The sequence below is a fragment of the Tauraco erythrolophus genome, chromosome 5 (assembly GCF_009769465.1).
Source record: "Tauraco erythrolophus isolate bTauEry1 chromosome 5, bTauEry1.pri, whole genome shotgun sequence".
Lineage (NCBI taxonomy): Eukaryota > Metazoa > Chordata > Aves > Musophagiformes > Musophagidae > Tauraco > Tauraco erythrolophus.
The window spans coordinates 20,697,544-20,712,743 of record NC_141469.1 but is presented as its reverse complement, the minus strand read 5'-3'; the positions used below and the strand labels follow the sequence as shown (position 1 = coordinate 20,712,743).

General features: G+C 64.9%; 1 protein-coding gene across 1 annotated transcript in view; it reads right to left on the bottom strand.

Moving 5' to 3' along the window:
• Positions 1–1,375: 1,375 nt before the first annotated feature.
• The window catches only part of SIGLEC1 (sialic acid binding Ig like lectin 1), a 28,375-nt gene continuing 14,550 nt past the window's right edge, over positions 1,376–15,200 (bottom strand). Inside the window, 9 exon segments of the mRNA XM_086612017.1 lie at positions 1,376–1,672; positions 1,937–2,131; positions 11,894–11,966; positions 12,050–12,149; positions 12,418–12,714; positions 13,106–13,360; positions 13,505–13,804; positions 14,181–14,432; positions 14,677–14,982. Of these exon segments, the coding sequence (XP_086468143.1) occupies positions 1,376–1,672; positions 1,937–2,131; positions 11,894–11,966; positions 12,050–12,149; positions 12,418–12,714; positions 13,106–13,360; positions 13,505–13,804; positions 14,181–14,432; positions 14,677–14,982 (2,075 nt within the window).

Genomic DNA, 15,200 nt, shown 5'->3' with positions numbered 1-15,200 from the left:
CCCGGGGGGGTGGCATTTAAAGCGCACACCCTCACCTCCACCCCTCCCGCTCCACCGGCCGGGGTGGTGCCGAGGGTGGGGGGGCACCCGTCGGGGCGTCCCGAGAGCGTGCGGGGGGGGGGAGTAAAAAGGAGTTTAAAACTTTGACAGGCGGCTGAACCACCCCCCACACACACCCCCCTCGCCCTCCCCAGCTCCACCTCCCGCGGCACCTCGCTCCGGGCAAACTTCAGGCGCTCCGACGGCAGCCACTGCCCTTCCATGGAGCGCCGGTCCCGGTCCCGGCGGGAAGGCGGGCGGCGGTGGCAGGGCGGCGCGGGAGCGGGCGAGGGAGCTGCCGGTGCCCGGTCTCGCCGCGCTGCGCTGGGATTCGCGTGCGGGGAAATCAATACCGGGAGATGGGGAGAAGGGGGCGGGGGGGGGGTGGTGGGGGGGTGATTTTAGAGCGGGGAGGGCGAAGGGGAAGGGGAGGCCGAGGGGAGGGAGCTGCGGAGGAAGCGGCCGGGGGTGGGACCGGGGAAGAAGACGGAGCCCTTATTCCTCCGGCCCGGCCCTCCCCTGCGCCGCCGCGTTCCTCTGCGCATCCCCCGGCCGCTGCCGGAGCCGGGAGCGGGCGGCCGAGCCCCCGCCGCGGCGGGGAACGGCTCGGGGGGAGGCGGTGGGGAGGAAAGGAGCCGATTTTAAATTAACAGCTCGGCACAGACGCAATTTCCTGCTCTCCCGGTCCATGACACCGATTGGTAAACAAAGAGTCCCTCGGCGGCCGCTGCCCGGTCCCGGGAGTGCGGGCAGCGCAGCGGCAGGGCCGGGGCCGGCGAAGCCGGCTCCTGCTCGCGCGGCGGGAGTGCCCTCTTTTTAGGGGCTCCCCTGCGAGGATCCCCGCCTCGGCAGAGAAGGGCCAGCCGAGATGGAAACGAATAAAGAAATAACCTGGCCCCGGGCCGGCTCTGCCCGTCTCTCCCCGGCTGCCCGTGCCCCTCCGGGGGGTCGCGGGGGCTCCGACCCCGCTTCCCCACGGTGCCCCGCAGACCGGTAGTCCGAGGGTCTCCGCTGCTGCCGAGATCGGACAGTGGGGGAGCCCCGAAACCCGCCTGCACCGGCACAGCCGCTCCCAGCAGCCGCGGCTCCTGCGGACCGGCAGCGGGACCGACGGGTCCCCAGGCGGCCTCCCAAGCCGGGGGTGCCGGGCAGCTCCCCCCACCCCGGTAGGCTCCGTTCCGCCGCTCTCTGCAACGGGACGAAACCCGGCGGAAAAGCGACGGCGATGCTCCAGCTCGGGGGAGAGGGCGGGGGGGAGCGACATCCCTCTTCGTCTCGCGCTGAATCCCCTCAAATCGAAGCGGTTGTAATGAGGGTGGATTAAATAAATTAGCTGTTAATCCAATTGCCGAAAGCCCAGCACCCCCGAGAGCTCAATCCCCAGCGACCGGGACCTGGCGAAGGACACGCAGGGGCTCCAAACCCCCGACACCGGCCCCGGGCTCCGCCGCTCCCGCAGCCAGATGCCGAGCTCCATCCGGTGCTGCGGCGGGCTCGGCCGGAGCTCGGGTGTCCCAGAGGGGTCTCGGGCCGGCCCGGTTTCCCGGAGGGAGAGCCCGGCCGAGGCACGAGGAGCCCGGCACGGAGTTTTGCCAGGAACCCGGAGTGCAAGGCCTCCAAACTTGCCCTTGGGCTGGGGTGGGCCCCGAGTGTCCGTGTCTGCGGCAGCTTGTGCCCGTCCCTCGAATAACCGAGACAGCGCGGAGCAAATAAATATAGATTAAGGAAAGAAATAAAATAAAAGGAGACAAACAAAAGGAGAAAAATAAAATAAAATTAAAAATAATAATAAAAAAAAAAAGAAAATAAAGCAAACGAAAAACGGAGAGCGGGGAGCCGGGACGCAGCCAGGCGGGTGCAGAGCGAGGGCCGAGCAGGCTCCGCGGAGGGCCGGTACCTCCGGCCCGCACCTTCGGCTCTGCGGGGCAGGGAGGGGCGAGCGGGGCGCGGCGGAGGGATGGAGCTGCTGGTCCGGGGTGGGCGCTGGCGGCGACAACCGGTTTCCCGCTCCCGGTTCCCCTTCTCCCAGCTCCCGGAGCTGCGGCAAGGCCGAGGCCGGGCAGCCGGTCTCCGCTCTCCGCCGCCGCCGGGCCTGGATGGAGGGTAGTTTATATCGTGACATTGGCGAACGATTTATAATGAAAACCAGGAAAAACAACCACGATCCAAAACCACTTTCCGCCCACGGTCCACCATGGGGAAGGGCTTCGGGCTGCTCTCCAGTGGGGAAGGCGGACGGCAGCCGCTGCCCGGGAGCTGCTTAACGAAATACCCTCTCTCCACCGAGCCCCAGCCCCGGGCCACGGTACAACCGGGCGAGAAGCGGCCCCGGAGCCCGGTCAGCCCCCAGACCCCGCCGCGTCCCGCCCGCTCCTGCTCTCTAACTGCTCTTTTTCTCGTTATCGCTATTACTATCGTTAATAACAGCGATAAGAGATCTGCTCCGAGTGGCTCTGAGCTTACGAGGGAGCAGAGAAAGGGAAATACCCGGGTCCGAGCCGTCGCCGCTCCGCCGCTCCCGAGAAGCGGAGGCCGGAGGATCCGCGCTCCTCCGCGGGCTGCGCAGGGTGGAGCAGAGCCGCGGCTGCCTCGGTCTGGCCGGTCTTGTCACCGTAAATAATCATAGTAATAATAATAGTAATAATGATAACAATAACAATAATAATAATAATAATAATAATAATAATGCTTATTTTGATGATATCATTAATATTGCTGTTGATTTTGTTTTACCGTTGTTGTTTTTGTTATTATTATAAGTTAGTAGTAGTAGTATTTTTTCTCTCTCGCTCGGGCCGTTCGGAGCAGAAACCAGCATTGGGAAGCCCTACCCTGGGAAACCCTACCCTGGGGTGGGCCTCGCTCGCCGGGACCAGCTCCGTTTCTAGCGGCCCCTCGCTGGTTCCCGACACCGACGCTCGCCCGCTGCCAGCCCCGCCGACCCCCTCGGCGCCTTCCCGAGCCGCCGCCCCGCTCCCCTTCCACCGCGCCGGGGGCGGTGAAGGGGCGAAAATCCCCAATAGTCCTTCGTTTTCCCGGTTTAGACATCGGCGAAGGAGCCCGATCTGCCGCCCAGAGCTCCCCGGGCACGGCACGCCCGGCTCGCTGGACACGAAGGTAACGCAAGGCCCGCCCAGTTCGGTTCAGTTCGGCTCGGCTGGGCATGGCTCGGTGCAGCCCTGTTTCCCCGGGCCCACGGCTCACACTGGCGGCCTGCGGGCCCCGGGCCCGGGCTGCAGGCGGGGAGTGTCTGCCGGCAGCGGAGCCGGGGCTTCCTCGGGCACCAAATCCACCGCCCCCGGGTAGTCCTGGCCCGCCGGGCTCACGCCAAGCACGGCTTTACTGGCCCGGTCTTTTCCGGGAAGAACCCCGGCCCCATCCCGGCGGTCTCAACCGGGGGCTGCGGGAAGCCTCGGGCACCGCCGAGGGTTCCCCGGGGGGAACCGGGCCCAGGCCGGGACAGCGTGGCGGAGCACGGTAAGTTCACGGGGGAACCGTGCGAAGAGACGGGCGGACTGTGCACGGACACGGGGGAACAGAGAAAACACGGGGGGGACTGTGCACACACATGGAGTAAACATCCACGGACGTGAGGGAGCCGTGCACGGACACGGATAAGTGTGCAGGGACACGGGGAAACCGTGCAGGGACACGGGGGAACCGTGCAAGGACACGGGGAAACGTGGATAGACACGGGGGAACTGTGCACGGACACGAGGGAATGGTGCACGGACACGGGGGAACCACGCACGGAGACAGTAACTGTGCATGTACACTGTGCATGCGCGTGGATACAGTGTCGGTGTGCCCGGCCCCGGTGTGAGTGTGCCTGGACACAGTATGAGTGTGCCCGGCTGCACAGGGACTCGGGGGTACAGCAGGGACTCGGGGAGCTGCAGCGGCTCGGCATGACTGTGCACGGACACGGGGCAGCCGTGCGTGGGCACAGGGTACCGATCTCCGTGCTCGTGTGGGGTGGGGGGTTGTTTGTTTGTTTGTTTGTTTGTTTGTTTGTTTTTAGAGCAATCAGGGTGGCTGTATCCAATCATCCGATACAGCTGCGCACAGACACGGGTGAGCGTGCATGGGCACACCGGAACGGTGCACAGACACGGGTGAGCGTGCGTGGACTCATTGCAACTGTGCACAGACATGGTGAGTGTGCGCAGACACGCGGTAACGGTGCACAGACACGGCGAGTGTGCGTGGGCGCATGATAACCGTGCACAGACACGGGTGAGCGTGACCGTGCTCGTTGTACTCATGCACAGATTGCGGGTGGGTGTGCAGGGATGCACCGTACCCGTGCACAGGTTTATTTATTCACTGCTGGTGCGTGTGCCCACGGGTGCCACGCAACTGTGCCCAGCCATGGGCAGGGCTGCAGCCCAACCATGCACAGACACGAGTCGGGGTGCACGGGCACAGTTGGAGGGGTGGGAGGAAGGACACGGGCATATTGTCGCCACGCAGGGTGCACGCGGGGATGGGTACAAAGTAGCCAAGCACGGATACGCGTGGGTGTGCACGGCTGCGGTGTCACCGCCAGCAAATAGCCGTGCAGTTTGCCACGGCCAGGCGTGGGTCGCTGCCCTGGGGCCACCCCCGGGACCCCCTCTGGGGCTACCCCCGTCCACCCGGGCCGGGCATCGGGGCTGTTCACCGGGACAGGCGGGGCCAGGGCGACCTCGGCGGCCCCACTCGTCCCGAGGTCCAGCCGCTGCTGCGGGGATCCCGCCGAGAGTAGAGGAGGAGGAGGCAAGCCGGGGGTCCAGTCGTGGCCTCCCCCGTTTCAGAGACCTTTGAGGAGGGCCCAGTCCCGGCGTGGTCACCCCCGGTCCCCCGGTAGCGCTGATTTCGTTAGCGGAGCCGGTTTTCCCGGGGAGCCCAGGGCAGCCCCGGGAGCGGGCGGGCGGGGGACACTCCTCCCGTGTGAGGGACACCCCTCTCGGGTGGGGGACACCCCTCCGCGGGCCGCGACAGCCCCCACGCCCTGCCGGGCTCCCCCCGCGGGTAAGTGCGCTCCCCCGGGCCCGGCCCGCCCGGCCCCGCCGCGCCCGCTCGGATAAAACGAAATCGAAACAAATCAAACGAAATCAGGGCGACCGATAGCGCAGCCCCCCCGCTACGGCTTCTCCGACATCCCGCCAGCGGCCGAGCCCGCAGGGTCGTCCCGCAGAGCCCCTGCCCGACCAGGGCCACCTCCTGCCCCGGGGCTCCCCCTCCAAAACGAGTCCACGGTGGCGGGGCCACCTCGGCACGTGGAGCGGCGGGGTCCGGGGACCCCAGATCCTTCCCCGCTCCTGGGACCCCGCTCCTGGCATCCTCTCCCCCAGCAGCCTCATTTCTGGGACCCCCTGTCCCCCTCATCTCTGCCATCCCATCTCCTGAGGTGCCCACTGCGGGGATCTCTGCTCCAGGGACACTGCCCCAGGATCCCTGCTCCGGCCAGCCCTGCTCCCGCTGCCTTGGCACGGCAGTGCGGTGGTTCTGGCCCCGGAGAGCCCCCCAGCCCAGCCCCAGCCCCCAGCATCCTGCCAGCTCCAGATAATTTAAAAAACTAATCATGGAGGGGTGGGGGCAAAGTGAAGAGCTCAGAGGGACACGGGGCAGAGTGGGGAGATGAAAAAAATAGTGTTAGCACAGCCCCCCAGCCCACGTCCCTACGGTCCCCAGGCCCCCACGAGGCAGGGTGGACTCCTGGACCATGGCTTAGGGGACGGGGTGTGATGCCTTGGTTGTGTCCCCCAGCACCCCCAGCTCCACCACATGCAGAAGCTGCGTTATCGATGCTTCAGTTTACCTTCTCCAGGTGAGCACAGGACTCGTGGGGAAGGTGGCATGGCAGCAGGTGGCCACACACCCCTAGTTCTAGCTGTGTCCTGCTGCTGGGGACCCTGGCACAGCTGGTGCCAGTGCCACAGCCAAGGCTGGAGGCACATGGGTGCCAACAGATCAGTGTCTTCACTGGAAACATTCACAGCGGAGCCCGGAGCAACAAGGGGCACAGAGCCACAAGGTGTGGAGAGGCCGTGGGGTGCTGGGACGGCACCCGCAAGGGGAGGTGAGGAGGAGGAGGATGAACAGAGCCCGGGGCTTGGTGTCTCCAAAGTGCAGCCGCAGGTTATTCTGCACTGTTCTGCCCAGCTGCTCAGTGCCACATTGCAGTTTCTGGGCCGTGTGCCCCTGTGCCCATTGCTTGCTGTCCTCTGGCTGCTCCCAGCCCGGCCAAGGCTGGCACACAGCAAGGGCAAGCAAGGCTGTGGGGACACGTGGGTGACAAGGTATCAGTGCTGTTGGCATGCCATGTGCCACCAGCTGCGCAGAGGGTGTGATCACAGCCCTGGGGACCTGCTACCACATTTTGATAACCTTGACCTTCCCAGTTTCCCCAGCTCCGGCTCTGCTGGAAACCTCTCTCCCTCCAGACCCCCACAGTCCCTCAGGACACTCACCGTGGGTCCCCCAGGACACTCCTGTGAGTCCCAGTGCCCACAGCTCTCTCCAGCGGTACAGGGCTGCTCTCAGCTCCAATAGCTATCATGTCTGGCTGCTTCCCGGGAGTGGGGAATTGGCTCCAATCCACGTTTCATCCCCCAGACACACATCGCCACCGCACACAGGCAATTTCAGTTAATGAGCATCAAATTAAAATAGTTGAGGGCCTTGCCGTGCCTTATCCGTGGAGCCCCAGGTGCTCCTGGGGGTGTGGGTTCCCGCAGAGGCCCTGGCTGAGCCAACGATCCTAGCAGACAAGGGGGACCCCAGGGACCCCGGTAAACCTCCGCTGCTGTCCGGAGGAGCAGCAGGGTCCCGGCAGTGTGCAGGTGGTGCTGGGGCTCTGCACTGGGGCTGGGAATGGTCCCACAGCCCCCATGGGACACACACATCCCCTGGGGCGATGTGGAGAAGAAAAATGGGGGGGTCTTGGGGGGCTGGGCAGGACCTGGCTGACCCTCGTGGCCACTGGCCCTTCCTCCTGGTTTCCACAGCACGTGGCTGTTGGTGTGGGTCAGGGGAACCGCAGAGGGTCCGTGGGACATTGTGGGGCTGGGGTGGGTGAGGTGTCTCACTGCAGCGATCAAGCCTTGCTGTCACCCCGTCCGCAGCTGGTGGTGACATACACATAATCAATGATCACGATGGCAAGGAAGAAGTGGGATGGAGTTAACAGATGCCACAGAGAGCACTAAACCTCGTGGAGGGAGGACGTGAGGAATGTCAGTGCTGGGATGGAGGAGAGGTGGCCCTGGCTGGGGACACCCTCGGAGTGTGTGGGGGTTTGGCTGCTAATGGTTTGGGGTTGGGGTAAATCCTGGAAAATTGGGCAGGTGGGTGGCATGGTGTCATCCCCCACCTCTTGTCTGGAAATAGCAGTGGCAGCCCCTCGTTCCGCCCCACTGGGCTGGTGTTGCTTGGAGCCCATCCTGCCACAGAGCTGATCCCATCATGGAGCCGACAGGGACCATGGCCCAGGGTGGGGATGAGGGTCACATCTGCATGGGGACATGCCACCAGGGCTCGCATGGAGCGTGTGGGCTCGTTTCCTGTCCAGACGGGGCCCTGCCTGCCTGGCAGGGCAGCGATCACCATGGCAAGAGCCAGCAGCACTGCTCAAGGGAAGGCAGTGAGCCCGGCCCTGCACGTGCCCCAGGATCGCCCTCTCCACCAGCACCGGCGTGTTTCAGCCATCATCGGGATTACTGCAAGCAGCAAATCAAAGCGAGCACTAATTTATCCACGGAGAAATGCCTGGCACGTTTCTGCTGGGTCCTCTGCCCCACGGCAAATCCGTGGCCTCCAGTTCACCTTTCGACCTGCCCTTACTCGCCAGCTCTGCCTTTAAACCATGTGACGGGAGGATTTGGCTTAACGTGTGTCGTTCCAGAAGGAAAGGAGGAGAAGGAGCTCAGAGGGCTGGGAGGTAATTACTGGCTCCCTGCCCATGGCATGGGGCTGTTCCTGCAGCCGTGGGGCTAGATTACGGCGGGTGCCCAACCTGCTCCCCTCCCCAGGCCCTGCTGTTTGTGGCACCCCACATCCCCGTGTTCCTCCATGGAGTTCCAGGCAGGCAGTTTGCATAGGTTTAGCGTTTCGGGAGCAATCCCTCGGCTCTCCCACCTTCCTTGCTGCCCAGTGCCATCCTGGTCCTGCCTGCAGCCAGCCTCTGTGCTGCCCTGGCTCCGACTTGGATGGAGGTGCTGTAACTGTCAGGACCTTCCCTGTGCCCTCATCTCTGCGTCCCCAGAACCAGGCTGCACCAGTTGTGACATCAGGAAGAGAAGGCATCTGGCACAGCCAGCCGGCGGCAGCTCACGGGGCCTGACGTGTGCATGACAGCTGGCAACATCTGCCCCGGCCTTCGCAGTGAGCGGCTGGGCATGGCGGGCAGGAGGTGTCAGCTGGAGCAGCCCGGCCACCTGGGGGGATTGGGGTGAGAACTAATGAACTTCAGGCCGGGAAGACGAGGGAGAGAGGGGACAGATGTGTACCGGGACCCCCTGTGAAGCCTGGGGGCTCGGCAGCGAGCAGCGTGGGTGCAGGTGGTGGAGGAGGAGGCGGGTTCGTGGGCAGCAGGGTTGGAAGGCTTTGCCATGGAGGTACCTTGAAAAGGTGATTTCCAGCCGGAGGGATGGACCTGCCCGGGTCACCGCGGCTCCATCTGAACTCAGCTGTCTGTGCTCGCGGTTTGGCAGATGGTGGAGGTTTGACCTCACTGCTGCCAGATGCTCTGAGGGATGTCAGTGAGGAGGTAGTGACTCCTGCAACCAGCTGGGGAGGGGGATACCTGCTGCCTCCCTGCCCACCATCCTGCCCACCATCCTGCCTGTCACCTTGTCCCCCATCCGTGAGCTCAGCACCGGTCTCATCCCATCCCACCCCATCCCTGAGCACCACGACACAAGCCGGGAGCAAAGCCAGCCCCTTGCTCAGAGGGCAGGGCCTTGCGGAGTGCTCAGGGGAGTGCACCCAGGGGTCACTCTGTGGGGCTATCCTGATGTACCCCCCCCAGACTCGTGTCTCCATCTCCCAGTGCAGGAAATTGGCTGCATGAGCCCCTGACCGGTGTAAATTGGGGAGCAGGTACCTGCGGTCAGGAATTACTTTTGGAAAACTTGGGCTAAATGCTTCCACAGTAAGTCCAAATGGCTGCTCCAAAGCTGGGGACCGGCTGGATCCCCAGCATCACTCCCTGCACCCGCAGCGGGGTTCCCAGCCAGCACCGGTCCCTCAGCACCATCCCAGTGCTGCGAGCAGGAGCAGCTCTGCTGGAGTTACCCCTTTCCCACACCATGTCTGAGGCCCCCAGTCCCGCTCCCCCCACCATTGGTGTTTCCCCACCCAAATCAGCTGGTCTTGCGGTGGGCTGGGGGCCTGCCAAGGTCTTGGCTCCCACCCTCCGCTCTGAGGACAAACCGCTTGCTCAGGGCCTTATCAGGTTTGGGATATCCCATGGCTGCTCAGCCCCCCTCTCCCAGCCCCTCTGCCACCTTGCCCCACTTTGGGGGCGGCTCTCAAGGGCTGGGAGCACCCACTGAGACAGGGATCCGTGGGGCTGGCCCCAGTGTGGGGCAGGGAGAAGCATGGTATGGGGCATCTGGCCTCTTCCTTCCCCCCCAAACTGGTGAGATGCTGGGGGGGTCCCTGACCCCCTCCCCGCTGCACCATGTCTGGCTGCCACCAGCCCTGGCCCTGCTGCCCCGCCTGGGGACTTTGGGAGGGATGGGGATGGGGACGGGGACAGGGATGGGGATAGGGACAAGGATGGGGACAGGGTTGGGGACAGGAATAGGGACAGAGATGAGGAAGAGGATGGGGACAGCAATAGGGATGGGGATGGGGACAGGGATGGGGACAGGGACATCCTCTCCACCTACAACCCCCCTACCAACTCGGTGGGGCCCTGCTCTTGCTCTGGGCACAGGCACAGGGGGACATTGCACATCTCCTCCTGTGCTGTCCCCCTCAGCCCCCCACCCCTGGGACCATCCTGCCTGGCCAGCCCTGCTCACGCAGGGGATGAGACTGCACCCACCGTGAGACGTGGCCCCAGGAGGGGGAACCCGAGGAGGATGAGGATCTGTGTGAGCCTGCGAGCTGGGCAAGAGGGAGATTAGCGATAAATATGGCTGGTAGATCAGTCTGAGCGCAGGCAGCTGGGGGGTGGGGGACACCGGCAAATGCAGGAGGACGTTGGGGTGCGGGGGCCGGCTGTCCCCCCCAGCCCGCAGCAACAGCAGCGTGCCGCGCCGGTGCACGAATAGAGACATCGCAAACCTGCAAACCGGGCGGGTGGGTAGGGGGCATCACCCCCGAGGCCCCCGAGCGTGCTCGGGAAGCTCCAGCTTTGTGCTCCGAAGCAGCGTCCGACCGCACACTCCCGGCCGAGCCCGTGTCCGCCGGCGGCCGCAGAGTGACATCTAACGGCAGCGGGTCCAGAGGGGGCACGGCCTGGCAGCCGCCCTCAGCGCGGGGGGCCGCGACTTCTGCCAGGGAGCCCCCCCCCGGCCCCCAGCTGCAGCTCCCCTTCGGCAGGACATGGCCTGTCCTTGTCCCCCTCCTCTTCCCGGGCACCGAGGGGGCACGTTTGGTCCCACAGGCAGACACCAGGACTGTGGGGTGCTGTGACCATGGGCTGCCCCCGAGCATCACATCCCCGATGTCCCCCCCACCCTGCAGCCCCACGCCATCGCGGCGGCCGCAGACCGGCTTTAGGGGATGACACGGAGAAGGAAGCGGGGAAGGAATCACCCACCAAATGACGGAATCGCTGGGTGAACCAGCCCCTCCCGGCCCCGTGGCCGCCCCGTTCCCTCAGGCTCTCCACATGAAACTCTCCCCAACTCATCCCAACAGACACTGGCTGCGCGTTGCTCCGGGTTTTATTTCCAAACAGGATCAGCACATGGGGACACCGTGGTGTAGCACCCTGGGGTGGTGGCTTTGGGGGGGGACAGGAGGACAATGGTGACGAAGACACTGTCCCCAGGCTTGCAACACCACCGGGAAATTGTGTGGGTGTTTTTTGTTTGTTTTTCTTTTTCCTGAGTTTTTGCTGCCAGAGAGCAGCTTTGAGCTGTCACGGCTCGCTGGTGCCTGGCATGCATGGTGCACCAGGTGCGGTGGTGAGCACAGACCATGCCCAGCGGTGTGAGAACAACATCCCCGGTGGGGAGAGCCAAGGGGCACGGTGGGACAGGAGAGGGGCAGAGGGGACTGGAAGGGATGGGGACGGGGCTGGGTTGTCCCGTGGATCCAGCCAGGCCAGAGCTGTGCGCTTCCAGCGCCAACTGCTCCACCTGCTCCTGAGCCGAAGAGCTGATGGCTTAGGAAGCTCCATCCACCTGGAAAAGGTCAGGGACTGGTTGGGGAAACTCTGCCCCACCGCAGAGCCTGTGGGGCTGGAGGAGCACCCAGAACATCGCCCAGAGGGGTCAGCACCCATGTGTGTTGCGAAGCCCCTCTGGGATAGAATCATAGAAGCACTGAGGTTGGAAGAGACCTTGAAGACCATCGAGTCCAACCGTCAACCCAGCGCTGACAAGTCCACACCAAACCATGTCCCTCAGCATCACAACTACGTGTCTTTCACATCCCTCCAGGGATGGTGACTCCACCATGACCCTGGGCAGCCTGTTCTCACGTGGGACGGATGCGCCTATGAGGGCAATTCTGTCTCTCCTGAGGTTCTACCCCTCCTGCCCTTTCATCAGCTCCAGCAATGAGAACCAAGGCTGCAGTGGCACCACAGAACAGCCTGCCTAGGCCAGATCCTGGCTGGTGTGAGCTCCCCAGATCCCCCAGGAGCTCAGGGTGGGGGGGTCCCCAAAGATGGTCCCATTGATGGTCCCACCTGTGCCTGCTCCCGTTCGCTCCTCAGCTCAAAGCTGTCCTCAGCACCCGACCAGTGCCAAAAGTTCCTCATCCTGGAAGGGAGCAGAGGGAGCTGTCACCCCTGGCTCAGCCTGGGGTCCCTGTCCCCCCTCCCTGTCCCAGCCCGGGACATTACCTGGGCCACAGCTTCACAGCCAGGAGGGCCAGGGCGGCCATGCAGATGGTGGCCGCGAGCAGCCCGGCCACGATGGTGAAGGCCAGGAGGTGGGTGAGAGCTGTGGGCAGAGGGGAACCTGGGCAGACCCCCACCGGCACCGGGGCTGCCAGCTCGGCAAGACTGGAGGGGGTTCAGGGAGCCCTGCAGGGGGGTGGTCTCCCCTGGCCCTTTTCCCCATGGCTGCAGCCACAGCACAGCCCTGGTGTGGGGTCAGCGTTTGTCGGACCCTCAGGACTTGGGGGTGAAGGAGACCACTGCCCACAGGCCCCCCCTCCCCCCGCCACTCCCAGCACAGCACCCCAGGGAGGGGACACAGCCCTACTCACTGCGCACGTCGAAGTAGGCTCCGGCTGTGGCGTTGCCCAGGGGGTTCCCAGCCACGCAGGTGTATTCCCCGGAGTCCTCTGGCCCCATGACCTCGAGTTCCACCCGGAGTGTGTTGTGGGAGGGGGAGGCGTGGACCCCCGGGGTGGTGGCTGGGGCCAGGCTGGAGGCCAGGAGGTTGCCATGGCGGTATAGGGCAATGGTGGCCACGGGGTGGCTGTCGGCCATGCACAGCACAATGCCCACCCGCCCGCTGCGATTCTCCAGGAAGGTGCTGATGGACACATCCCGGGGGCGGTCTGCGTGGGGGAGATGGGGCTGGCGGTGGGCCGTGGCACAGGACCCCCTCCCATGTGAGCTGGGATGCTTGCTGAGGGGTGCATAACACAGCCCTCCTCCAGGCTAGAGGGGTTGCAGCCCACCCAGCTGGCAGTTCCGCACCCTTTCCCCTGCTTTGCTGGAGCATCCCCCCAGCTCCTAGCCACATCCGCTCCAAATCTAGAAATAAAAACCCCACCACCCTCTTCCCTGGGTCCAAAGGGAGAGGAACAAGGCTTGGAGAGGAGGAAAAAGAGGAGGATGGTCCCCAAACTGCCGCAAGACCACACCGATGGGATGCATGTGATGCTGGGCTGGATGCACCAGTGAGCTGGGGGCTCTGCCCGGTGGCCTGTCCCTGGGGACACTCACAGAGCACGCTGAGGCTGAGCGGGGCCGAGGCGGCACTGCCCCGTGTTCCGCTTGCCCGGCAGTGGTAGGAGCCGGTGTCGGCACTGGAGACACGGGTGAGGACGATGGAGGCGGCCGGTCCGTTCTGCAGCCACCGGCCATTCTTGTACCAGGTATAGTTGGCCTCTGTGCCCACCCATGGGATGGCTGAGCAGGTGATGGTGGCTGTGGTGCCCTCAGGGACTTCTGGCGAGGGCTCAACCGTGACCGTGACCCCTGAGGGGGAGGAGGGAAGCCAGGGGAGCCATGGGGGCGAGCACCTTGCCCAGGACACCACCACCCCCATGACCCCCGCGAAAGGCTCCCACCGGGACACCACCACAGGGGCTCACCGTGACTGTGGCCTGGGGCCTACCTCACCTCCGACGTCGAGGCGCAGGGACGAGGCCGCAGTGCCGTAGCTGTTGTTGGCCGAGCAGACGTAGAGCCCTGCGTCTCGCGGCTCCAGCCCCTCCATCCCCACCCGCAGTGAGTTGGGGGTCGCCTGGATGGTGAATCGTGGTTTGGCCAGGCTCCGTGTGGAGGCCAGGGGTGGGTGGCTGGACCCCCGGTGCAGGGTGATGTCAGAGGGCGGGAAGCTGTCAACGGTGCAGAGCAGGATGGCATGTCTCCCGCCCCGGGGCTCCACCAGCGCGACGAACGATGGCTCCTGGGGTGCATCTGCAAGGACAGGGACAGCATTTCCCACCCCACCCGCCCCCAGCTCTGGGGACAGGGGACCAGCCGACGAGGTCGGGGGATGACACGTTCGCTGATGCGGAAGGGGCGCGATGCCGAGCCCGGAAGCATTTGGGACAACCCCCCTCACCCCCCGCCCCCTCCGGGGCTGGGCTGCCCGCCCGGCCTTGGGCTATCGCGGGCCTGTCGCGGGATGTCACCAGGTGGCGACATAGACCGTGCTCCCCACCGCTGCGCTGCAACTCCGACATCCCCCCCCTCGACATCCCTGAGCCCCTTTACCGCAGGACCCGGGGCGGGTGTGGGGGATGTCATATGCTCCCCCCCCCCCCCTCCAATACAGCTGCCCCTCACTCACAGAGCACCCGTAGGGCGGCGGGGGGGGCCCGGCGGGCGCTTCCTCTCCCCCGCGCCTCGCAGCCGTAGACCCCCGCGTCCGTGCGGTGGGCGGCGGGGAGGGGGAGGGAGGCGGCGGGGCCCTCCGCCACCCACCGCCCGTCCTTGTACCAGGTGTAGACGGTGCCCGGGTGGGCACCCGTGTCCCGGCAGGTCAAGGTCACCCTGGTCCCCTCGGGCACCTCGGCAGAGGGTTGCACGACCACCCTGACACCTGTGGACGGCAGAGCTGGGAAAAGCCCTTCCCGCCTCCCAAACCCCCGTCCCCCTTCAATGGGGTGCATGGGTGCCCACCCAACTGGGCAGTGGCAACCCCTGCCCTACCACCAGCCCGTCACTGATCCTGACCCCCTGATGCTTTGCCGCCTAATGACAATGCTTATTTGGGCCATACCCCTCAGCACTGCACCGACCCACTTGGGGGTCCCCAAGCCCTTGTCCCCGCCAGCTGGACTCACCCCACACACGGAGGGGCAAGGACGCGTGGGTGCTGCCAAGGGAGCTCCAAGCCCAGCACTCATACTCGCCCTCGTCTTCTTCAGAGGCCTCGCGGATCTCCAGCCTCAGTGCGTTGGGAGCGGGGGAGACGTGGACCCTCTGCCTGGGGTAGTCACCTCCTGCGGGGGGGCTGGAGGCTACCAGCTCACCCCCCTTGCGCAGGGTGATCTCGGCAGGGGGGTTGCTCTCCACGGTGCAGAGGAGGATGACTGCGGACCCCTGGCTGCTCTCCACAAAGTCCTTCATCTGCAGGTTCCTGGGGGGGTCTGCGGGAAGGAAAGGGGAGGGGGCAGGAGGGAACTGTAGGATGAGCAGCATCTTGGCGAGTCGGAGCATCTGCACTGGCTCCAGCAGTGCTGCCTCTTTTCTCAGCATCCGCAGGCTCCTGGAATAGAACCATCACCAAAAACAGAGCATAGGGCCTTTCCCTGAGCTCATTCCTGCCTCACAGCTCCAGCTGTGCCAGCAAGGTGCTGGCGTGTGG